Genomic DNA, 26,394 nt, shown 5'->3' with positions numbered 1-26,394 from the left:
GGAAAATTATGAAAACAGGTGGTTTTCTTCTCCAAAAGAAAACTGAGAAGTCACTTAATGCACAATTCTCCTCCTATTTTTGTTGGAAACTTTAGGATCTGTTGGAAACTTCAGCAATACCTGCTTCAGGTATGGTTACACAAACTGTGTGAAGGAGCATTTATGATCCTTCACTTTGCATTTATGTGTAAACATATATATATATGTGCATTCTCCAATAATTTGCATAGCACGGTTTTCTTTCATAAATGGAAATGCAACAGAATGAGTTTTTGATATCTTCTAGTATTTCTTGCCCCAAATTATTTAGGGAAAAAACCTAACTCGTACATTTGGAGCAATATTTTTTTCAACTTATGGTAAGCAATTCTTTTTCTTGTCGTAGATAAAGAACCTTTTTGTTGTTGTTGTTGTTTTTTATCCATTGCAAAGTCTGATCAGCTGGTAAGTTAATTAGCCAATAAAAGGTACCTTAAGAAGCTCTGTTTGTTCAAGGCAGGGAAAAAACCCGAAATAAGCAGCCCCCAGCATTTACTCAATTATCTCCATTACAGGTAAACAGAAAATCAGAACTGACACAAGAAGTTGTTCTCCCTCAACATTGAATTTATTTTCCAGAGTGGTGATACTAAAAGAGATCTCGATAGGAAGAGCTACAATAAGGCCCAAAGCCAAGCAATCTAACTACAGCCAACTGATAAATTAATAAATGAAAAATTTCTCTGAGGCTCAAATATTTTATTAGGAACATAAAGGTTTGTATGAATTTTTATTATCAGGATTTCAACTGCTTCATACACTCTAGCTAATACCTTTCTACAATATTTTGGATTTTTATTTTCTGACCAATAACAGACAATGCCAGAATTAATTTCTGTTGAACTGTTCAAAGTTTGTTTAAACCCAGATTAGAAAACAAGCAATGTGTATTTGCTCGAAAGACATTGTGAAGTGATGTTTTGGTCTTCTCAAAGCTCCATCTTTGATTTACACGAGTTCTTCCAATATTTTTTACTACTACTGATGCTTAATCAAGCTTATTTGTTTGCAGTTATATCCAGGAAAGACACAGTTCATGAAGCCCTTATGGAACAATGATCAAAAAGCAGGCAATTGGTAAAGCAATGCCAATCAAAGAGCCTGTGGGGCAGTCAAATACAAGGCTTTTTCCCCTTTGGGATCAATGTTTCCAAAAAAAATTGTGCCATGTAAGTATTGGGGAGTTTGGATCTTGAGGGAGCAGCTGTGTGTCACAAACCTTCCAAAAGCTAAAGCTAGTGCACAAATAAATCAGAGTTACCTGGGACACAGTGGCAAGTCCCATGCTTTGAAAGAGGACCTATTTTGTGGTCTTCAAGCATTATCATAAAATAATATAATTATTATTAATTAATAAAACTGAAGCTGGACACTATTCACATGTCATAAATGGCTCAAGGAAAAATAATGTCTTGCTCATAAGAGGCAAGCCTTGGTTTTCACTTGTTAAAAAAAGAAAAAAAAAAGTTTTTTACAATAAAGGACAGATTTTAGACCTTCCATGCAACATTAGAAGTGTTACACTCAGAGATTTTCTCCAATTAGGAAAGTCACAAAAATTTGAATTAATATCTCCATAAGCAAACCGAAGTGTGAACTGCCACACAGCAACAAACCCAAATAAAATACAGCAGTCTTGGCTTTACCACTTCCTACTTCAAGTAAATAACTCTTTCTCTGAAGAAGTGATGTTTCATCTTTCCTCTTTTTTTTGTACTGATATAGTAGAAAAAAAAGCAAAGCCCCTATCTCCTTGACATGTGAACTGCATGAACTTTATTTCTGAGTGGGTATTTTATGTTTTAAACTGGAAAGCCAGGCTGTCAACAGCTTTTCTCTTCCTGCCTTTTCCTAGATTCCACTGTTGGTAGGAAATTTCTGACATTTGGGTGTGTTCTAGAGAGGGGGCAGCAATCAGCTGGGACAGTGCCTGCCTACCAGGACTGGTGACCTCACTGCTGAGGTGACACTGTAAATTTTGGGTGACAAAAGACTCAGATTAACTGTTTGATCCTTTCCCTCTCAAACTCCCCGAGGGTAAAAGCAGCAACAGGATCTGACAAAGCTTTTCTCCCACCTTCCCTCTGCTCTTTAATCCTCTCTCCCAGAAAGAAAGGAGAAAGCACTTCTCCCTCCTTGCAGTCTTTTTTCACTCTAGACTCCCTGTCCTTGAGCCTTCCTTCTTCCTTTGAGGAAAAAAATAAAAAAGGGCTGGGTCAGCCACTTAACCTTTTCCTGATAACCTGAAAAATACAAATAAAAGTAGTATCCTATAAGCTGCTAACACAGGACATGAAATTTTAGGCTGAAACACAAGACACCATGTCAACTCCATCCAAACCTCCTTGTATTATTTCAGCCTTCCTTAATTTACTACTTGTCCCCAGAGCCACTTTCAAAACCTCAGAAAAAGGAAGATGATGAAGAAAAAATGGAAGCAAAACACCAAGATAGTATGTTGGCTGTGAGACCTTCACTTCTTTGTTTGACAACTTCTTGTTCAAGTCAAGTTCTGTTTATTTTTAGGCACACTTTGAAAGTGGAAAGAAACTAAAAATTAAAGTCCCAGCAGAATTATTTTAACTCCTATACATCTAAACTATTTGCATAAATAGCTATTTCAAAAAACTATAAAAAAACAGAAAAGAATAAATTAAATTATATTTAGTAAAGTTTCTCCTGTGACCAACGGGCCTGGGATAGGGAGTTTTATTCAGATAAGCTCAATAGTAAAGGATTTTTCAGCCAAATGAAATACTATGAATATCAATACCACCAATATAAAATTCAGAAGTGTACTAGAAGAATGGTGTGCTGGAATTCTTGACAATAACAGAAAGGTTCAAGTGGGACCTTCTGCAATGGTTTTATTTGTAAAGGAGAAAAAAGCATGTCTAGCTTTTTCTTGAGAAAAAACCCAACCTTACGTCATGTTTTGGTTGCTCTTTTTGTAATTACTGGGTACAAATAAAGTAAGGCAACAGCTGGCTTGCATTTAGCAGCACACAGTAAGTGATTCTTTAAAATCTGATAATGCAGAAGGCTGAGATCCTGTGTGTACTCAATGTTCCATGCTGGCAAACAAACCATCATTGCCTAGGGCTGCTAGCTGTGTCCAGAACTGCTTCGTAAATTGCACCTGAATCTCTCTCCCAACTCTGCAATTCTTGACCCAGCAGAGTGGTTTGAAAAGAAAAAGGGACAACCATTTATCTGGCCATAAGACATCAAAGAAATCCTATGGCTGGGTATATCTGTGTGCCAAGTCTTTTCAGTCTTTTTTCTCCCTCTCTCTCTGAACTCCAACAACAACAACAAAAATTCTGAAAGCATAGTATGAAACCATCAGAAAGTGTAATATGAGAATTTCTAAGCATCGCCAAAGGAAACAGCAATACAAAAACAAAGCATGATTTCAAAGGGGAGACTGAATGCTCTTGATTCTTGACAAGAAAACCACCTAATCAGCAGCCAGCTTACTGCAACAGAATGTAAGTTACTTTCCCTGCACAGGAATTTTAGTCTGCCTGAAAAGTCACCTGTGCAACCTTGGAACAAACTTACTATTTATTGTTGACAGTACTGAACCCTTTGTGACCAAGGTGAGAGTTGAAGATACAGGGACTGGAGTCCCACCATGTGCTATAAGCAAAGCAGGTTTTGACACTATTTGCAGAGATTAAATACAAGTGGAAATACCTAATTTAAGTACACAGGACATTTAAAATCCAGAGAGGATAAGTGATTATGCACACTGGTTACAGATGTTGGTAACAAGAAAGGCCTCAATCACACTGAAAGAAGTTTTGGTTTTTTTATGCTTTCCAAAAAGGGAAATTGATATTTGGCAAAGTAATGAAAAGCTATACATGTGGTACCACCCTAGAAGCAGTGGTACTTGAAGCAAAAAGACTCTCAGGGAGATTTATTCCCGACAGGTAGATGACGTTATTACAAAACAAGAGAAATGAGTATTCCAACCTGCTCTTCCATGATTTTGTGATTATGGTAATATATTTTAGACTTGATTTCTATGTTGTACTGATTCCTTGCATCTCAGATATGGCACAACTCTAAAACTAACACACTTTCCTAAGTTAATGCTTACCACATCATATTTCTAAATTTTATCTAGTGCAAGTGAAAGGAAAATAATTTTTACTATTTTGCATCTTGCACACAGACAATTCCCCCCATTTAATCCTGTCCATCAGACTCATAAGCTTGGCTAACCAAGCAATAACAACACTTTTACACTTCACACTGACAATTATCCTTTCTTGACAATGAATTACACTGTTGAAGACAGAATCACTCCCTTATTCCAAAACATTATAGACTGGAAATATTTGAGTTGGATGAAACATTTTGGTTTAATTCAGCAAGCAGTATGGCCCTACTGTTTTGGACCTCCTGCAGCCCCTTAAATAAAACAGTACAGAGATGTTTAGAAATGTGCTGCTATCAAACTGAATTGGTCACAATTCCCACCCTGTTTTCAAGAGGTAACAGGAAAATAAAGTCACTGGGTGAACCAAGCCCAAGTGAGTGTGTATTGTGTGTCTCTGTGCTCAGCTGGAGTTATTCATAACTCACTGAGACCCCAGCAGAGGAACATGCAGAATGTAAAAGTTCTAACAGTCAGTTTTAAGTCAAAGGCTCAAAAGTTTCATTAAAAGACAGATTATTACAAATAGTGATTTTTATATTTTTGACCAATGGTCATCCAGTTGGTTATTTTAGTTCTAAGCACTCATGACTGTCTTTTATAGCTGCTAGGAGAAAAAAAAAAAAATCCACTTCAAAACTTTTCAAACACAACTTGTACAGAAATCCCATTTGGTCATGCAACAAGGCCATAAAGAGAGGTAGGTATGTGATATTGCAATTATTCACTTGGCAATTCTGTTAGTGAAGACAGAACTGTACCCTCACTCCATAAGATACCAGAAATTGGAAAGAATTAAAATCTTAATCTTATAGAAATCCTTCAGAATGAACTGAGGAAAAATAAGAAAAGGAGTCATGTTATCATTTGTTTAAACTATTTCTTCATGTTTGACCTCCTCTTCATTTAATGTCCCATAGAAACTCTTCTTAAAAAACCAAAATTCTCGGAAGTACCCATTTTTTATAAATTGCATGTGTGTCATATGAGCTTGGAAACATATTAGGGCTGGTTACAGAAGGTAAAATGCTACAGTTAGTGTTATTATGAAAAGGAAATTAGGAACGTATTTAGAACAGAAAAATGAGTTGGTGATTGGCTACTGTTTTCTGGCAAATTTTAAACTGAGGGATTTTTTTTTCCCGTAACAGCTCAAATTTCTGATCAATTAAGATATTTTATGCTGTGGGCATCATCCAGCTTCATAAAAAGCACTGAAAATCCTTCTCCCCAAATATTTCCAGCTTTGATAGGAGCAGGCAAAAAGCATTAAGAAATATAAATGCACAAGTAAATTGCAAATCCCACCTGGTGATCCAAATATATGGCATTCCTTTGAAGGTGATGTGAAAGAATCTCATTCTAGCAGGCAGCAGTCAGAGGGGAAAAGGAAAAGGACAGAAGGTGCAGAATGCATGAATAGAGCTTTAAAGGATGTAAACTAGACAGTGATAGACAGCTCTGTTTTATGGAGAAATGTAATGCTGTTTTTAAATGCCTTTTTCTGGCAAACTGTTAACAAGTTTTGAGCCCGACACAGAAATGATGAAAGTTTGCTATGAATCAGACCATCAGTGAGCTACTACATTTCATTTTTTTGTTTACATATAAAATACAGTAAGCTTATGCAAATGTCCACCACACAGGCAACTATGAACCCTTTGAGAAATCCGTGTTTTAAACATGTCCTGCTTTTCACAGACATATTTCCAATAAGATGGTATCTGATAGGAGGCTGTATAAAAAACAGATTAATCTCAATTTTGTTTGAAAAAACCACAATTTTGACTTGGCTTATTCCAGAAAGTAAAGCCTCAAAGGGTTGATAGCAGAACGCCTCACACACAAAGGATTAATGTTACTCTATTCTACTCGCACGGGGAGTGAGAAAACTTTGCACAAAGCAAACTTTGATTAATGAATGACTATGGGTTAGTGAGGATGGAGCATGACACACATTGCTGGATAGCTGACCTTTGGGCTGCTGGCCTCAAGCTTTAGCTGCATGAGCTGTGCTAGTGTGTGCTCCCGGATACTACTCAGCTCCGCCTGCTGCCGTCTCAGCTTTATGAGCAGCAGCGTCAGCTCCTCCGGCTGAAGGAGCGCGGTGTGAGAAGCCAAAGAGTAGAGAAAAGGTTAATTGGTACTCCAAACAACACTACAGTAAAATAAGGCACACCTTATAAAAGGTTTATTTCCTAAGTAAAGTGAGGCGCACCTCCCGAGCGCCTTCCAGAAACTCTGGCAGTGATACAACACGAGAGACACCGTTTTCCCCAAATGAACACTTCCAAATATAAAATGAAGGGTTAGCTTTTGACTGCTCAAACCAGCAAATGCCATAAAAGTCAAACATTCTGTATCAAGGACAAAAATAATTGAGGATTTTGCAGGACAAAGTCTGTGCAGTCGTCAAACTTTTCCTGATGTGCATATCAAATTGGTGATATTGACTTAAGACACAATTCCAGTCCTCAGGATGTCATTACCTGTACAGGGGCAGCCATTTGAACTTGGTGAAAGAGTCAAAACATGCCCTCAAGAAAATGCAGTTTTAAAAATAATTCTTCAAATGTATGCATCGAAATCGAGATGAAAAAATGATGACAAACCCATGTTAACTGAACTGCCTCAGAAATAATCACCTCTCACAAAATAAATCTGCACAAGCATGACAAAAATAATTTTCCATCCCACCTTTTACAGGTCTGAGGCTGCTGGTTATTTCATTGCTTTACTTTTATGAGTAAGCTGTACAATATGGCCTTAGAAAGGGATGAAGAATCACATTTAAGACCCAAGATTAAAGTCCAGCTCAAATGGGCATTTGTCACGTAATTCCACACACATCAGCTTAGGTCAGTTTGGGAACTCTACCTGAACCCTTCCTGGGAACCATTCCTGTTAGCAATACCTCAAAGAAAACAAACAACTGAACATCAAAAGTATTTTTGTTACATTCCTGCTTCTGTTTCTTACACTTCTTCAGAAGTCAGCCTTACAAGAGGTTAAGCATTCATCCAGCGTTTTGACTTTCTCACAGGCCCTGTGAGCTAAACAAAGCCCAAACACAAAAACCTCCTAAACCCCTGCTTGCTCTCCCCCACAGCCACCAAACTTCCCCAAAGCAAAGAAGTAAATAAAAGAGCTCCAGAGAACCACACATTAAAAATAAAGTGAAAACCCATTTCTCAGAATAAAGAGGAAAAACCCCTGAGAAGCAGCATGGCACTGGCACTTTTGTGAGTTCAGAACAGAGGAGCCCACAAGAGGGAGCAAGGGATTTCCACACAGCTTCAGCTGGCAAAACCATTTGCTTTTGAGGGAAAACCAACACCAAACTCAAATTGTCTAATGGCAGTTTTCCTTCTTACAGTGCTCCTTCAATACCTGGATTTAAAATTGTTAATTTCAGGTAAGTGTAAGAATCTAGACTGATACACAAGGCATTTTTGAGTTCTCTCCAAAAACAGGCAACAGTGCTTTCAGCCTGGAAAGTAGCATCCATTCAAAGCACAAGAAGTCTTATCTTTAGGAATATGAGAACAAAAAGTAGCACCTCCAAGCAAAAGGAGCAGCAATCCACTTTTTCAAGATCAAAACTCCTTTTGGTACATTCTGAATAAGCCCAGTTTTAGCGCATTAAGAATAAACTAATGGCACTCCAACCCAAACTTTTTTCCCCACAGAGGAGCCCTTAGAACAGAACTCCTACTCCTCTCTAAACATTTTTAATGTTGCTGCAGGTGCTGTGCATCTGATGCAGGTCTCGGGACTCTTGCAACAACCACAACACAAAATTTCCTTAGAGCTACCCTACAGGTTCCGTCCTCTGGCCCCTGCAGCGCTCTGCTCTGGGCAGATTCCTTGTTGGTTTCTTGGACCTGCTCGTCCCTCCGGAGCTCAGCTCAGCTCCAGGAGCAGAGCACAGGAGAGCTGAGGGGGCCACGAACCCCAAGAAAGGTCTGGAAGGCTCCAGCTGCCAAAGGCCAACCCACAACCCACAGAAGTCACTGAAGGTGCCAGAAATCTGTGCTGGGAAGTGCAGGAAACAGGGATCGAGGCAGTGGAAGGACTGGCTGCCCACAGTATAACAAAAAAACCAAAAAAAAACCCCCAAAACAACCCCAAAAATCCAAACAAAAAAAGTATCTGTTTTCTTCATTCCTAACTCTCTCAATCAGTATTTTCTGATGGAGAGAGACATGGCAAAAAAGGAGACAAAAACTGGTGAAGAAGTGACATAAACTTAGGGCAATTTTTTGGCTGAGAGTCATGTTTCATTTAGGAATGTGGAAAGTATTCACCCGCTTCACTTGGATGAAATATCTTTAATGAGAATTTCAGCGCTACCACAGTACAGTATCAGAAAGGACATCATTTTACAAAACCCTCTTTTAGTACCTTTTACATTTCAAAAAAATCCAATCTTTACTTCTAGGATTTTCTAAATAATTAATGGAGAAATAAGTGTTCCGTGATGTAGTTTACCCTCTCCCAGGAATTTCAGCAATGTATCAACGATGATTAAAAAATAATAAATCTCTATTTCCCAAAGAAAACCTTGACTCAGCAGCTACAGAGATATTTTCAGAATTCTGTGGAGTCACAGAGTACTTCTTTCCCTGATAACTTAAATAAGGGCTACATTTAAAGCAAGCTTTAACTAGGATAAAATTTCAGCATATTTAAAGGATTATTCTTAAAAAAACCCTGATGTACCAAATAAAAATCCAACTCACTGTTTTGCCTTGGAGGCTCTGAGGAGTAACAGGCTGTAAACTCAGACCTGCTGGCATCGACCTTCTCTCAGGCACAAAGACATGCTGTACAAACACAAAAAAAAATATAGCACAGTGTGATCCATAGTTATTTCTAAAGACTCAGAAACTTTAAATGCTAAAAGTCAAGCCAACTTCCCCCTCATGAAAATTTGCTATGATTTGTGCCTGTCACACTCCCTGCTGATCTGTTACCTAGGTCAGTCAAGTAGTCTCTCTCTAAATTTTAGAAATACCGCAAATTTCATAAGTAATTTAATTATCATTATTGTTGCCCTACTGACAGACTGCATAAACAACAGTTTATCTTTTCACTTAAGTTTCTTGTCCTTTTCCCCCCTCATGTTTCCCACCCTTTCTTCTCTCCCTTTTCCCACCCTTTCCCCTCACCTTTCAAGCCCTTTTTCCTCTCCTTCTTCCTGCCCTTTTCCACCTCACATTTCAAAGTTACATCACACAGTAACACTCCTCAGGCACTCTCAGGTTTGGAAACCCAAACTCTTCAACCTTTCAGTTTTAGCCATCTGAACCCATTTTCTGGGCTCAGATTTCTGCCTGTGACCTGCTTTGGAAGTGGGGTATCCTGACACAGGCAAAGCCTAAAATATTCTCAAGAGGTTGGTCTCAGAACTAACATTTAGGTCTTGCCAAGCACAGTTCTAGCTCACATTTTCCTGTGTCTTCAACTTTGGACCAAACTTGGTTTGCTGGACAAGGCAATTTCCTGTTCCCATCACGTGAGTAGCCCAGATCTCCAGAGAAAGCATTTCCTGAGTCACCTCTTCCATTGGTTTTGCAGGGATATACTTTGTCTACACCATGGGGTTGCCTGAACCATGAGTATGAGCACAGTCTCCTAGAAATGACCTCCTAGAAGTGAGCAGGAATAAAAGGCCTTCCTAAACACACACAAATATATATTTTTGTACTTCAGCCAGTGCCAGGGCTGTGGGAAGCAATTCTTTTCCTGCTAATGCAGTTCAGAAGAAAACTGCTACTTTGGGCAAGCAAGGAGGAAGCAGGGGAGTGTCACTAAAGGACATGAAATGATTCACACTACTACTTCCAGTGTTAGAACAAAAACCTGTCACTTTATTTCCTGACTCCAGTATTTATAGACTCTAGACAATGACCAGGGATTGGATAATTAAGTTACCACCTTCCCAAGAACACTGGTCGTGTGAAACACCCATCAAAAGACGTTTCTTAGAAGGAATGCATAAACATCTATGCTTACAGTTACTCTCCTGAGTAAGTAGTTACAACTATGAAAACAAAATCAGAAGGTTTAATTTTCAGGGTGACAGGGGGGGATTTGTGACTCAGCACAGAGCCTGAGTCAGATCACGTCTGGGAACCACTCTGAAGTGGTAGAGCTGATGCACCATCCCCAGCCATGAGCAGGGTCTATCCACAAATCACATTTATTTCCGACAATACACAGAGAGACTGCCACTACAGCTCTATTTCCAAAGTGCAAGTAATATAATCAATAATATTCCTCAGAGTGGATGTCTATCACTTCGTAAATGTAGACATTGGCTAAGAACATTGAAAAATATTAAATATTCCTAAGTATGAAATGCTTTGTAGCAAATTTAAAGGAAGCCTGGAAAACAACAGACGGTTTTAGCACAAAAAGGTCCACAGCCACAGCAAGATATCTCAGATAAGTATATCTACAATGATTTGTGAGAAAAAAACATTGAGCATTTACCTTCTTTTCTGGTGTTGCAAAGGGAACTTTTAGGACACAGTTCATTTAAGGACAACTGAACAATAGCAATTTGGGGAGGCAGTCTTTCTCTGCTTTGCTGGATTCTCAAAATATTAGGGGCATATTGCTAGATAAAGTAAATTCTGTGGGTGTAGTGCAGCATTCTTGGGGCTGCAGATGTAATTTCTATTTCAAGAATAATAGGGAATGTCTTGGGATAGTAAGAAAAGACACAACACAGGACAGAAAACTAGTTGTCATGAAAAGAAATAAGAAAGAATTTTTTTAAGCTGCAGGGTGACTGTTTCGGAGTTGGCAATGCCATTTAAACATATACAAACAGTCAATTCAAAACCATGTGCTGTAAAAAATCAAGTTTTGGTATCTGCCCATGATGTTCTCATTCCTGCATTTTCAAACCATGTCTTCAGCGACTTCTTAAACTGAAATAGTCACACACAAGGGGATTCATGCAAATGGGCATATGGATGTGAACACAATTGTTTTGTGTCTGCCACGTCTTGCAATACCACCCTTGCCTCATCCTTTGAGGTGAAGGGATCAGCAGAATAAAACTAAAAGCCACAACAAAACCCAGCTCTTCTTTCTAGATCCTCTTCTCTTGGAAAGCAATTCAGCTTGAGAACCCTCAGCCTGGCAGGGTGACCTAACTTAGGCACACAGCACAGCTTGGTGGCCACACAGCCTGAGGAGGATGCTCGGATAAATGTTCACATGGCTTGGGCTCCTGGACTCTCTGCTGGAAGAGACCTCTACCACCACCCACAGAAGCATTTCTGGGGGCTTTAACTTTCTTTAGTAGCCTTTTGTTCAAAGTGTGTAAGTGTCCACTTTCCTACAAAGTTGCTGACCTTGTTCATCTTTCCAGTTCCAGCACGTGATGGAGCTCCTGCAAGTTCAGCCTTGCTCTCTAACCATTTGATTTTAGTTAAGTGGGCATTAATCTCCCTTCTGTCTTCTACATAATAAAGAGTATTTGAGTTGTTTCGTGTCCTTCTCCAGATATTCCTTCTAACTCACCACTTGTGAACAAGTTTAAAAAAAGTAATAGCTTACAAGGTAACAATTGCTAACAGGAATTCTGCAAATGTGGAAGTCCAGCCAGGGTGGATAAGATTAGTCTTGTAGTACAAGGAGAAGAATATATTGGTGAAAAAAATTGATCTCCTTGTGGGTTAAAAGCTCCAGCATATAACAACTGACGTATTACAAGGAACACTGTTTTAACTTCTCATGATAGAAGAATTACAGAATATTGGATAAATTGTAGAACAGGCAGTATAGGCTGTAATATAAAATATAGGCTATACAGCCCTGGAGAGGAAAATTCATCCCACCTCTTAATTTGGAATAGTGCTTAATGGGCATAGATGGGACTGAGCTCTGGAGAGACACAGAGTGGCATTTTCAAATCACTGCCATAGAGGGGTTTCAGGAAGATTTTGAGAACCTAGAAATAGAAAGCCAGCCATTGAAAGCCCACTGGAAAACCTTGGATCTCCATGTAGATGGGAGTTTAGATGTTAAATTTACCCTACTGATTTCTAATAATCAGTCTTCTAATTACCCACCTCTTATGGACAGGGGTGTTTTTTAAGTTAATGGCAAAAGCTGGTTGTATAACTAATTAAATACAAAATAGCATGAAAAACTCAAAGGCAATAGGAGGTTTGTATAAAAGATACTAAATAATAAATGAAGGACTAACATAAAGTGTTCAACAAGGAACAAAAACATCAGGAAGCAAAACATGGTTGACAGGACAAATAATACACACTCTGCAGCACTGACCCTGGTGAAACTTCTCAGATATGTGAGAAGCACTGATTACTGAATTTCCAGAGCACTTGAGACATAAAGGATGTCAAAACAAAATGACTCCTTTGGTGACAGGGATCTAAAAACTTTAAAATCCAACAGCTGATAATGAACTCTAACTTGTTTAAATTGCTTTAAGTTATAGATTTATTTTTTTTTCCCCTGCATCAAAAAAAAAGACATCCAAGAATAAAGCTTTTAGAAAAATACTCAGGAGCATTTTACATCCAGCTGAAGGAGTAACTTTAATTTGATTATTTCCAATCTAATCAAACCCATGGTAACACAAGCATGCTGGGTGTAGCAGAGTGGCATATATGGCACCCAAGTTTACAGCTCTTCGTGTCTCCCTCTCAGTGGTCAAGCACTAAGGCTGTGTACATTTAGACTGAACTTCAGTAATCTCCCTAATAGCTCAAAGGCACAAAAAGGAACAATACACTTGATTTGCTGCTGGAACCCAAGGCAGCCAAACTTGTTGCTGAAGAACAGAAAGCAGAATGTGTAAAGGAACCCAGGATTTTGAGTCCTCCTGGTGCTAGAACGGAGTTAGATTTCTGTATACACATAAAGTATTCTGAATAATTTGCCTACTGACTCTCCCTTATGTTTCTTGCAGAAACATATTATCATGGACAGTAATATTTGGACATGTTTTCATCATCTAGTGTGTTAAAAACCCACATTTTTACTACCCTTAGATTTTTCAGCACTTTTTAAAATCACACCTTTCTCCATGAAACCAGTGATGTAACAATCTCCGTTATAATAAAATATACTACGGTGCAACACAAGTGTTCCAGTAAGAGGAGGCTCTCCAACGAGAAATGAGTAAATGAGAGTTTTAGCTATAAAATAAAGGATTTTTACCTTTGTGTGATGTGTCCTGTGCCTGCGATCGATGGTCACATCTCCCCTCTGCACCGGCGACGACACTTCCGATCGGTACGTCCGCTGCGGGGAGTATCCCTGGAAACCAGCGATGGAGCCGTGCGAGGGGGACGTGGGAATGGAGTGCATGGTCTGATCAGAGATATTGATCATGGTTTTTGGGCTGCTCAGGGTGCTGTGCCTGGTGAGAGTGGTCTGCTTGTTGTAGAACTGGCGCTGCTGCCACTCGTAGAGCTGCCACATCGTGTCGTCGCGCATCGAGCGCCGCTTGTCCTCGGCGCTCACGGGCCCCATGGCTCGGTCGTAGGCCGAGGGAGCCACACTGCAGAGGCTTTCTGGACGTGTCTTGCTGTTCCTGGGCAGTGTCCTGTACCCTTCTGGGTACCGGGGCAGCACCTGAGCTCGATGGCTCGGCATGTTCCTCGGTAGCGTCTGGTAGGAGATGATGCTGGAACACAAGTTTCCTTTTGTTAGCGTTAATACCATGGCAATAAAAAGTTCGCTATGGGTTGGGTTTGTCCAGCTCTCACCTTTTATAATGCTTCAAATGCCATTTAAAAAACGCTCAAGAAAATCAGTGCAACAGTTCAAGAATCAATGATGCTGACTGAATGCACTGCAGCAGCCAAAAGTGGGTCCTTTCTCTCTGATTAGCTCTTGCTGATATAATCCATATTTCATCTTTTTACCAGTTTGCCAGTCTAATAGTGTCAAGTTTTGATCAAATCTTGAAACTTGCCTATACTTTAGATAGGTGAAAGTTTTTAAAGCTTTAAAGTTCTACACTGTTTCCATATGCTTACCATATTTCCATTTGAAATGTTTGCTTTTTCAAAAGTGAAAAAAATATCCTGTTTCCTAAGAAAATCTTGAGCAATTACTATGGACATAAAAAAACCAAAAAAACTCTTTTAACAGCAGTCCATGAGAAAACTGCAGTAATTGTCTAAAGAAATTATATTTTGCAGCTGTCAAGGACAAGCCATTCTGTATCAGCCATTCAAGTGAAACAAAGGGCAATACATGTCTTTGTTTGATAATAATATTGTATTGCTTTTCAACTCAGATATGAATTCAAAGGCTTATTTCTTTAATTTTTTGCACCGTTAAAATTCTGGAGTTCTACAGTAATTTAGCAACTTTCAACATTAGTTGAACTACAGAATTTTCTATATCAAGGACTGAAGCATGCCTAAGTATGACAAAGCATTTCTTGTTCATTTTTTTCAGAGGACAAAATCTAGGTCATGAACATTGATTTATTCATCCCTTATCTAAAATGCAAATGAGCACCTCTCAAAGCCTTTTGGTACAGAGCATGCATATGATTGATGCTTACTTATAGACAACAAAACCAGCCTCAAATTGGACCTGATTTAGCCATGAGAGGGCAGCAGCTTCCAGCTACACCCCACACTAATCTGAACTAAAATCCTTGCACCATGAAGCACCAGAACCTGGAGATGGTTTTGAATTACTTCTGTGCCACAAAAAAAAACATATTAAAGAAATTATGTAGATCAAATGGCAAGGTAAGCCAGCATTATGCATGTGAGATCCAGGAAATTCATGACGGCAAAACCCACTTTTCACTGAAAACAGTTGAGTATTTATGATCACCTGTAAAATTTTGAAGATTAAAACTTCTATAAAGAGCTTTATGTACAGAATCTGCTACATTTTCTGAAGCTTTTCAAGAATTAATGAAGAATTATCTCCACTCTGTATTGGACAGCTTCCCATTCTTTCAACAAAATTATAAAAAGGGAAAAGGGATTCCAACTCCTAGTCTTCTGTTGCCAAATCTGCTTAAATACCTCTAAATTTCTTAAGTAACATTCCATTAATGATAAGGCTTTTGTCCATCTCCATATTTAAAATCAAACAAGTTGCTTTTGAGCTCCATTTCTAACTTTCAAAATAGAATTGTAGCTATACCCCATAACAGCTACAGTAGGGCGACATTTTGATGAATATATATAGAGCAGCAAGACACACCTCACTCACTGAAGCTCCTCACGCATTTTATTAATTAAATGGGCAGTGTAATTCTGTTGGAGCTTTAAATATCCTGAACTTGCAAAAAAGCTGCCTGAAGTTCTTACTGTGCAAAGACATCGGTTTAAAATCCGCATGCAATTACTTATTCTAGAGCATTTAGAAAGATAACATAATCCACCTTCAGTTGGTAAACCATGAAAACTGTAAAAAGCTCAATCACCTCAATATTAAGCCTTTTTTTTACATAATTTGATAAAATCAAAACAGATTCACCAATGTACTGTTGATACTTGCAAAAATGTCATTCCAGTCAAACCCAAAACCCAAAGTCCAGACAGAACTGCAGCTGCACACAAGGGGAGACGGCTGCAGTTGGGTCTGAGGCTGCAAAGTATTTCTGCAGCTGTCATCATAAATAGCTCTTTATAATTGCTCCCATATGAGATAGAGTCTTCCACATGTGTCTACAGACACCTTTAGAGGATGTCTCTAGGGCTATTCTTGGGTAGCAAATGGTTCTGGTGTCTGAGTTGGGCATTTTGGGAAAGAACTTTGCGGCTAAGCCTTTAGGGGCTCAGCTCTGTGACGTTATGATGAATATCCTCGGATTGTAACCTCAAAACAGCCCTTTGTCCTAATGAACACAAATACCAGCTGGCCCCAAATACAGAAATTCCATCTAAGAGTCAAGAAAGGGTGGCAGAGTGAGGATGGATACCTGGTGTTTTATTGCAGGCATTTATAATTTTGGATGAATCTTTTATAGGCAAGGCAGAGAGACAGGCTCGGTCCTGGGTTAGCACAACAAAAAACATCACTTTGTAGCAAACAACCCTTCTCTATTTTTTCACATTTGAGAAAGACTACTCAAGTGAACCACATTTGTGAAAAACCTTTTTTTTTCCATAACTGACTCGTGCAAAAGTCAATAAAATGATACCGAAGTGGAATGTGTTTACTTTTTATTTAAACCACATTTATTTTTGATTTAAAAAATGTTTGCCTTCCTTAAGGCAGCAGTTTATTCATGTGGCTTTTGCCAACTTAGATGTCTAGATCCATTGGAAAAAACAGACAACACCATCAAGAATTAAAATCTACATTGCTGTCATTCACATTACTTTTTTGGGCAAACTACTGAGGGGTCAGCCTGCTCCTCTAAAAAATTAGTAGTTGGTAATTAGTTAGTAAATTTTTCATTCTATATTGAAGACAGCTCCTCTTTTCTTTTATATTTAGTAATTTAATTTAGCATCTCTGTTAACATTTTAACATTTGTCCTAATTTTCTTTTGCAGTCTGACACACCAGAGATATTCAGCTGGGTCCTCCATGATTTCTCTAACACAGACACAATAATACAGATGCACTGGAAAGCAGCTTCCTGGAAAGTCAGAAACTTTTCCCCATTAAGCAAAGACTACTTTTGTCAAAAATTCAAGTTATGAGTTCAAGTTATGAGTTTTACAAGTCTTAAACAGCCTTAGGATCCTCTGACCCCAGCCTTAAGCTTTAACACAAACCAGAGCTTTTTTCTACTCTCATTCACCAACTTTGCTTCTACTTAAATTTCTGTCTCCAGCCAGAAACTGTCAGCCTGAACAAAAATAAAATTTTAAATTTAAATGAAACCCCATTTAAAAGACATCACTATATACATTAGAAATTTGGATCATTATTCAAGGCTGTTTCCATGCAAAGCAAAAAAGATAGCTCCAGGCCAATTCTCCTTCAGTTTGCTACCTTCATGTAGAACTGCATTTGAAAGCATTTATGTTACCAGTGCCACCCTTATCTAGGCAAACAAGTGTTCCCTATACTCAAGAATAAAATATTGTTAATTAGTAACATATTGTTATAGCACTTCCCTCTATTTGCTTCCCACAATGAAATCAGTTTTAGGGTTTTTATACCTGTTCACAGCTGAAAAATAGCACAGCTATCCTAATTTCTTCTGTTTGGTTGCAAGTTTTAAAGTCCAATTAAAAAAAATAACTGTATCAAAGAGGCTTCTGAGTTCTCATCATGCAAGTTTGAATAATAAAATAAATGTCAGGGTGTGCAAGTTCCTGTCTGTACTGCAAGTTCAGACTTGATCAAACTATTTATGATGAGCATTTAATGAAACAATACATTAACAATTCCTAATTACATGTAATGAAGGGCAAAAAGCAGTGAGGAAATATTCAACCTTGGCAAGTGGAAGCCAAGTTCATGGAAATTTTCCAAGATTTTGCAAAAACCAAGAAGCCACCAGCCACATATCTTGAAATTTGTGGGGGAAACACATTTTTTGAATTTGGTTTATCTTAAGCTCTGCTCTGCCATCCATCTATACACAAAATCCTTAATTTCCAGCTCTTCAAAGTATCACCTGTGATAGCATCTCTGCACTTCCTACCAAATGTAATATTAAAAACCTTTTACATTTTCCTGCTGGAGCTGCTTGTCTGTAAGGCAGCCTTGAAGCAACGTCCCTACACTTCTGTCAGACAGAGAAATTGCTATTGGCACGACATTCAATATTGTCAATCATTCACACATCATGAATAAGCACTAGAGCTCAATATTATAACTGGGTTATAGCTAATTTCTTGAAAAGTTTTAAGCATCAAGTTAGATTTCTGTGTCTTGCTTTTAGATAAAACTTCCCTCTCTCTATTCACGTAAAGCTGGTTTGAAGTTTAAAAGCTCCCGGGAATATTTTTAAAAGAATTTCAAACAAAATATAATTACAAGAATTTGTGAACAAAAAATGCAGAAGAGAAGGCAATTTCAAGAACAAATTTTAAGAAGAAAAAGAATTTTTATGATTGATGACACCATTTTCCTGCCAGGACAGGGAAATTTCTAACACCCAAAAAGGGTTTATGGTAATTTTTATTTATTGAGTTATTAATATACTTTTATTTATTAATAACCATTCAAATGCTAATAAAAGAAACTTTCATACATCTGTTCTCAGAAGTCATCCATGAGAGAGAGCAATGAAAATTCAATTATATAATATAGATCAAGAACTAAAGAAGCTAACCAGGGTAGAAATGCAAGTATTATTTACCAGAAAGCCTAAAATAAAAATTAAACAGTCCTTACCCTCCTCTTGTTTCCTCTTCCTGCCCCTTCCCCCTCTGTATTTTAATCCACTGCTCCAGCTGCAGCATGGAATTGGTTCTCTGCATAACCCGCTCGGACTCCACATGTGCCTGCACCGCGTTGTGATGGGCCCCATCTCCAGCATCCGCCAGCACAACTCCCAGGGATTTATTCTCAGATCCATTCAGATGGACAGCTCTGAAGTGTCCCCCTGGAACGGTGCTGATGGGCAAAGTCCTGTACTCGGAGCCCAAAGGGTTTAGCTTGACGCTGTTAATTTTTGTTAATGGTTTATCTTGCCCGACTTTCTGGAATCCGTATTTTTCGGCTTCCAAAGCTTTCTTCTCCTCGTTTTTGTTCGCTTCTTTATTTTTCTGGTGATTTTGTGCCTCTGGCTTAATTAGCACCCGGTGGTTTGAAATATTATTTGCCTCTCGAGGTGATGTATTTTCAACAGTGAACTTCTCCATTCTGGAAGGGGACATATGACAAGTTTTAATACCAAAAAAAAACATTCCTCACAAATACTAATAAAAAAGTGGAAGTTATTTCAGTGAACCCCTGTCCATACACTTTGCAACAATATCTTGACTTTGAGAGAAAAAAAATCAGGACATTTTCACAATAATCAAGGACAGGTTGGAGGGGTTTTGTTGCTGTTGTTTTGGTGTTCCTTTGCTTTTGCTTTTAATTTTGTTTGGGGATTGGTGGTAGTGCTTGATCGGTTTGTTGTTTGGTTGGTTGATTTGGGGTTTTTCTGGTTGGCAAATATTGTTTTCTTCTACACTTTTCTCTTTATTTGCTGTTTTAAAACCAATTATAACATGACATAATTTTTCTTTAAATTCAACAGTCAATTAACCCCCTAGAAAAAATATGTGTGCAACAGGAAATAAAGCCAGTCTGAAAAAAGTGGATGTTCAGCTCCTGGAGGGCTGAAAATTCAAAGGGTAAAAATACTCAGTGGCTCTGCTAGAGCTACAGCTTCCAAATGTCAACAGCCTGAAATTCAGATGATTTTCAAAGCCAGCTTGTGATTCACAATACTGCTGAATTTAGCATATAATGAGCTCCTTTAAGGAAAGCAAATGACTTTTCATGGTCATCGGTATCAATTAGGTTTCTCTGGTATGTTATCACTTTGGCTGGCATACATTTGGTGGAGAATGACTGTGGCTTTTCTAATTTTAAGGGGGAAAATAGCTGCTGACTTAAGGAATTGTACCACAAAAATAATGATATTTTTGGAGTTGCTACTGCTTTACAGCATTTATACAAGTACTCAATGTATGCAGTTCTATTAGTGATCTTCTTTTTAAAATTAAAAAATGTCAAGAGGTTTCATCTTTTGCCATACTGGGAGGACCTGAAATTCAATTCCAGCTCAAAAAGTGAATTTTGGGTTTAGTTCACTAGAAAAAAAAAAACCACCATCTTAAAATGTTTTGCTTTACATTTTTTGGTATGGGAGAAAAGAAGAGGAAGAGATATAATTCCTTAAGATTACATCTCTGTATAAAACCAAACTAAGAACAACACTTTATTTTAAGATGATGTTGAATTAACTTTTCATTCTGTTTTGCTTGCCTTTTTTTTTTTTTTGGCAAATATTATTCACCTTTATAACTGTGTCCAGTTCAAGTGTCTGTAAAAAGGCAAAAGCCCATCACACACAACTTAGCAGAAGCACAAGAAAACTGAGTACATACACAGCTGTCAGCATTATTGCTTACCCCATTGTGCAAAAAAAGCCATTTATTTTTTCCCCCAAGATCTTGAATTGCTCCCAAGACCAGACATTTGTGCCTAGGTTCCTTCTCAAGGTTATGGAAGAAAAAAAAAGCATCACCTCCTCACTCCCACCTCAAAACTGTACTACCCAGTCTTCTACCAGAAATCTAAGGAATTTCCCAAGAGGAATGTTAATGGAAAACTCAATTTCCCACACTTATCAAGTGAAAAAATGGTGTTATAATTTCAGTTTTCAGCCTGCACTCTGGAGTTTACAAATGAACATAAAGACTACCTTGCAAATAATCCTGAACATGGGCACTGATGTTAGCAGCGTGTCTCAATAGCACCACCCACCCCATTATATAATATAAAACTTTTTATAAATCTTTCCCAGGTGGTTTTAGAGCAGAGGAAAAGGTGGAAAATCCATGAGGGAGAGGGAGAGTGGCATCTCTAGGACATTCATCATACATATGGTAAAGTCAAGCCTTGGCAGTGTGTTCAATTCACACTCTCAGAGTACTTTCCAATGTGTTTTAATTAAAAACCAGCAAGCCCCAAAACCACAGAACTGTTTTTCCATGCAGCCTCATGCTGTACCACTCCTTACTATGGTTGTACACAGCAGAGCCAAACATTTACATCTTACAATCTTTGGGATGGTGTAGAGGCTGAAGGACTGACATTCAAACAGACTGCTGGGCTCTCTTAATTTGGTGAAACCAAATCAGCCAACTCTGCGTGAGCAAAGGATCTCTTTCCATAGTGAAGGATCCATATGGGAAAAAATGATCAGAAACAAATGTAAGAAACATAAATCCATATGTATATTTGGCTCCATATTTATAGCAAGCTCTCAAAGACATATTCAATGAGGTTTGCAGGCTATTTGGGGACGGGATAAGGAGAAGAGGAAGAGAATGAACATCGAACACCAGTCTTTCAGCATATGCTGAATGCAATTTATAGATTTCTGCAACCAAAAAGGAATCATATGTGCAATATTCAGTACAGGAAAAGTACTGTTTTATGCTGGTTTATATAAAGAAATAATTCTAAAAGGGCTGGAGAGGGAGGGAGCATGTGATTAATGATCAGATGGACAAGAGGACTGTGATTTAACAAAGCAAGGCAGAGGCATTTGAAAAGGAAAAAAACATCTTTTCCAAGCACACTGACGTCAGTATGCCCCCACTGTGGATGGCTCTATGCTAACAAGTGCTTTTTTGGCAGCCTGGCCTATGCTGTTCAGGGAAAGTAACTGCACCAGGAGGGAAAAAAAGCAATCTTAGTACATGCTGCATCACTGAGAAGAAACAAAGGCTGCAGCACACAAGCTGACAGTGAAAGGACAGAGAAATGACACTCAAACCTGGGAGAGTAGAGAATTAGCATTTAGGGTAAAATGGTAAATCAGTGTGTTGGTGGACACTACCATCTACAAACACAAGCAAGTACCCAGAGTGGGTGTTTGGGATCATATTTTGAGCCGTAAGTTTCAGTAGTTCCTCACAGACTAAAGCATTTGGTTTAATTATTTAAATAGGTCTCTCAGTACATTATTAAACTTGAATGTACTATCTAGGTAAAATCAAAACTGTTTAGAAAGGAGTAATTACCATTAAGTCAAGAGGGCCAAATACTGTTTATCCTTCCCTGCAGCTAAACAGCAGAAGGGAACATTTCTGCTGCTAGTAGAGACCAGTTCTAGGAGAAACAGGTACATTTTTATTTTCTCACTTCAGTATCTCCTTTGTGGTTTATGTGGCAATGTGTGGAAAATAAGAGTAGAAGAGTAGTTTATGAAAAGCTTGGCAACACCCCTCCCTTCACACCAACTCAATGCTTTAAAACTCCTTTTTTCCTTTATCCTCTCCAAGTAATTTGCATCTCCAGAAAAATAAAGACACAAAAAAACCTGATAAAATTCAATGAAAGATCTGGTTTTACAGACTGTTGGATTTGATTTCCAGAGTGCCATAAGCAGTGAAGTACCTTGATTTCTAGGTTTAAAGAACTATTCTGTAGAAAACCTCTTGATTTATCATGGGGCATTTTATATTAAGAGTGAACCAAGATCAATTTATACATGAATATTTAAGGAAGCAAGTTCTTAATTACTCATTTATTGTATTTCAAGTATCTAGTCTGTTACAGAACTGTATTCAGTGCAATGTCAGAACCTCTAGAAAAAAAACAGAACTCAGAAACAAAAGCACTGCCAAATCTGACTGCACCAAAACCATTTATACTTAGAGCACCATGCATGCCAAACTTTAGGTTACTTAGAGATGAGGTAATAAAACACTTAATACTTAACAGATTTTTACAGGGAAGGAACAGTCTCTCTTCTGCATAAGATCATATCCTGCTATGTTTCATTTTAAGAATTTAAGAAACAGCCAAAAGATGGATTCTTTAGAAAACAGATGTCTGAAGGATTTTCTTCCTTATTATAGCTAACAGATATGAAAGTCTTTGAGACTTGCTCTTAAAATCTATTTTCTCTGAAGTAATTACTTCAAGGCTACCAACGAAGTTTTCAAAGAGGTCACATGTACTTCTGTTTCCTTCAGAGGTTTCTTGCCTGAATTAAAACAACAAGATGGTGTTGTGTAAGTTGCTTTTCTGACAATTCTTTGGCTGTTGGCAAGCCTGTTCTGCCTGTGATATCCAGGCAGATATTCACAGTATTACAAAATGAAGGTCATCTCAGTGGTTCAGAAAAAGATTCAGAATGACCCCCTTCAGTTTTATTCCTTTACAAAGTGTTTATACAATTGATATGTGATTTTTGTTTGAAGTTAAGTGGGTTTGAGTTGGTTTATTAATTTCTCCATGTGTAAATTACCATTGTATCTGCAATACAAACCCGATTTTTCAGATAGAGTCTATTACTACTAAACTTCTCTGCGGTACCTGTGTCCATGAGATTTTTTAACTACTTTTTTAAAACCCAGAGTTTCTCAGCATTGCTGACATTTATTTAGCTGCAGGGTAGCAGGAACTAACAGAGTGCAGAATAGATCAAGTGACAGCAGCCATCAGCAATAACTCCTCTGCGGTCAATAATGAGGAGCTTTTAAACTCTCAGCTGATGAGGTTTCCATTATAGATGCCATGGAGCTGACCCAAGGGACCACATTCTGACAGAAAACGACTCTCCCTGGAGAGACAGCAGCAGACATTGTTCAGCCTCTGAGAACACAAAGCTTCCAGTGATAATTTGCTTTTCATTGTCAACACACAGGCACAGGAAGATAAGGCTCCAGATCAGGTAAGCAGAAATTTGATGACAGCTTAATGATGAACAAGAATGGCTCCCCACAGGTTGCCCACAGGTACAACTGGTTAATTTAGCCAGAAACCCCAGCTGTGAATTTGAGGATTATGACAGGTTTAAGCCAAAGGCTACCACCAGTTGAGCTGCTGCTGCTGTTTGGTCAGGAGGGCAGGGAAGTCAAACACGCCTGCACATACTATTTGTCACTGCACTTCTTCTGATGCCACTGGCTAAAGGGATAGCTCCTTTTTTCCTTCTAGCTCCTAACAATCAATATTCAGAACAGAACTCAGATTATTTTGGTTACTTCAAAATTTTATCTAACACTGTGGAGTTAGAAAGGGTTCTTCAATGTAAGGAGAAATCACTTCAGCCAATTTACATTCTGTTTTTAAGGACTACCCTTTCATTAAACAAATCAAAATAAACAAGAGAAAGCAATCCACTGTTCCACTGTTTTGTCAATCCACATTACCTTTTCACAGGCTCTGTTTGCACAAGTGCTGCATCTATCATGGCTTTCATCCACAACTCCATTTCCTTCCCTGTATCTGTGCAGAAATAATAGGTCCTCATGTTTGGATGAGCTGCCTGATTGGAAATGACATGGTCATTGCAATAAAAATGCAAGATTCTGTAAAAGAAAAGAGGTAAATATTGTTACTGCATATTCACTCTAATGCTTTATCTAATAAGATTTTTGCAAATAATATGATCAGAAGAAACAAAGATCAAAAGGAACACTACAGTGTTTTTTGGCCACTGCATTCATATTTTCAAAATAACTGCCTGTAATTTTCAACCATAGCTGCTTCTTCATTAATATATTAAAAAAAAAAAAGCCCTTAAATTTATTCAATCTACTAAAAATTATAGAGCATTCATTAATGTAGATTAATATAGTTCTTATAAATAAGATTTTAGCATAGATTTTGGCAGTCTGAATGATACAGTTAAGTTTTCATTTGTACTTACCATAGTAAATAAATGATGTCTTGGTTAGGAGACCAAACGAGGTGCCAAAAGGAGCTCATAAAACAACAATAGTAAAAGTCAGGACAAAATGTTTAGTAAAACAATTTATATCATGATTTAAGATTGTCATGAAACACTCCTAAGAGTGATTTACGTAATATCGTGATTTAAGTGATAATAAATTCTTATTTTTATTTATGTGTAGAGATACTTTGTATTAAATAACTAATGAACTTTCATTAGTGGGATAAATTTGGCTGCAGATGCTGGTTTATAATTCTAAAGAATTTAAGATTAAGCACACAGGATTTAAGACCCATGAACTAAAAGAAAAAATACTCTACTAAGTGATATCCATCCATTTCCCCATTCTAGTAAATATGTCTATATTTACATCAGGCTAAGTACTTGAAACTTTTGCTACTCTATTATGTAAAAATCAGCCTCAGAAGCTGTCAATTCTTTTTCACCAAATAACTCTGTAAAATGAGTTTTTGTGATCAGGCTCTTGTGCTTTCAGATATAAAATCAAGTGGAAAAGCTGATTCCCTCACCTTAAAGGCATATTTGCGGTTAATGTGGTCCTCAGCAGTCAGCACAGATATCTGAAAACTAGGCAGAAGTATGCTCCCCAGTATTCCTTCTTCTTTCTCATCTGGGAATGCATACTTGGATTAGAGGAACACCTTTGGACACACAACACTTGCATTCTGACACACTTCATGAAACTCTTTCAGCCTCACATGAGCACTAACAAGAATTTTAGCTCAGAGGGGAATGCATTAAGAACCAGAAACCCACTCTGAAGAGCAGATGGAAGTCAAGCCTCTAATTCAGTGCCAAGAACAAGAATATCACATATCTGCTGCCTGCTCAGTAAAAACACCTATGACAACACAAGTATTTAAAACTTGTTTAAAACTGTTGGTCTTAGAGAAAATGTGCACATTCTTCTTCTGATCTCTGGCATATTATGCTACATAATCCCCATTATAATATTTAATTATGAATTATAGTGGTAATTCCCATGAAGAGTTTATACTCAATTACATTCCATTATTAAGAATGCATATGTTTCAGATCATTTGTAAAAAAAAGCTCTCCCACAAAACAAACACCCTTTTCCCAGAACCTTGTTTTACATCAAATTTCACATCAGTAGATCTTAATAAAAAATTGACATTTTAATTGAAAGCCACAACCAGCTTTTGAATCCTATTATACTTTAATAAAGGAATAATTGGATGCAATTCATAAAGTCAGCCTTAACTGTATTTCATGTACAGAACTTGTATTCACAATCAGCATGTCAGAGACTGTCCCCCATAACACTTATCTTACTTGAAGACAGTGGCCACAGTAAATAACTGTATCTATAAAATGAAGATGCAAACAGGTATTGCAAAATTTCAATGAAAAATTAACACAGTTACAATTAAAATACACTTGAACAGCAGAGCAGGACTATTGCTTATGTGTGGACTTAAAAATCTTTTCCAGGTTCTCATTTACTCCCTCCCTAGATTTTGAAAAGCCAGAACCTTCATTTAAATTATTTATATGGGGAAAGTTGTGCCCAGCCATTTTAGTATCACATGACAGGTTAGATATAAAAATTATGCTTTCTGGGACAGTTGCTTAATTGCAGAGCTGAGCATGAATTTATTTCGATTAGAAAGCAGAAAAGAAATGGAATGGATTTACTTTCAGGAATTCAACAGTACCTTTAAACATGACTATCCCACCTCCCTTCAAATCCTAACTCCTTGCTAGCCACACACAAAAATGTGTCCCGTCCCTAAACACGTGCAAATATTTGGGTTTCTTTATTTGGACTTTTGTTTGGGGGAAAAGTTCTCTTAGCCTAGATC

General features: G+C 37.9%; 1 protein-coding gene across 18 annotated transcripts in view; it reads right to left on the bottom strand.

The window, feature by feature from the left end:
• PLEKHA5 (pleckstrin homology domain containing A5) overlaps window positions 1-26,394 on the bottom strand; it is a 157,268-nt gene that overhangs the window by 25,959 nt on the left and 104,915 nt on the right. For 11 of the 18 annotated variants that reach the window (XM_088055873.1, XM_088055872.1, XM_088055886.1 and 8 more), the window contains 7 exons: window positions 25,078-25,178; window positions 24,024-24,139; window positions 18,532-19,002; window positions 13,415-13,883; window positions 8,950-9,033; window positions 6,182-6,301; window positions 5,516-5,569 (listed from right to left, as the gene is read on the bottom strand). In XM_088055873.1, coding sequence (XP_087911999.1) covers window positions 5,516-5,569; window positions 6,182-6,301; window positions 8,950-9,033; window positions 13,415-13,883; window positions 18,532-19,002; window positions 24,024-24,139; window positions 25,078-25,178 — 1,415 coding nt within the window. The remainder of the gene's footprint in view (window positions 1-5,515; window positions 5,570-6,181; window positions 6,302-8,949; window positions 9,034-13,414; window positions 13,884-18,531; window positions 19,003-24,023; window positions 24,140-25,077; window positions 25,179-26,394) is intronic. The other 7 variants (XM_088055887.1, XM_088055877.1, XM_005526971.3 and 4 more) reach the window with 2 other exon arrangements.

Source organism: Pseudopodoces humilis, chromosome 5, assembly GCF_049639895.1.
Source record: "Pseudopodoces humilis isolate 2021_Gansu_Grassland_sample_001 chromosome 5, ASM4963989v1, whole genome shotgun sequence".
NCBI classification, from domain to species: Eukaryota; Metazoa; Chordata; class Aves; order Passeriformes; family Paridae; genus Pseudopodoces; species Pseudopodoces humilis.
The sequence above is the reverse complement of the archived record's forward strand: the minus strand, read 5'-3'. Positions and strand labels throughout refer to the sequence as shown.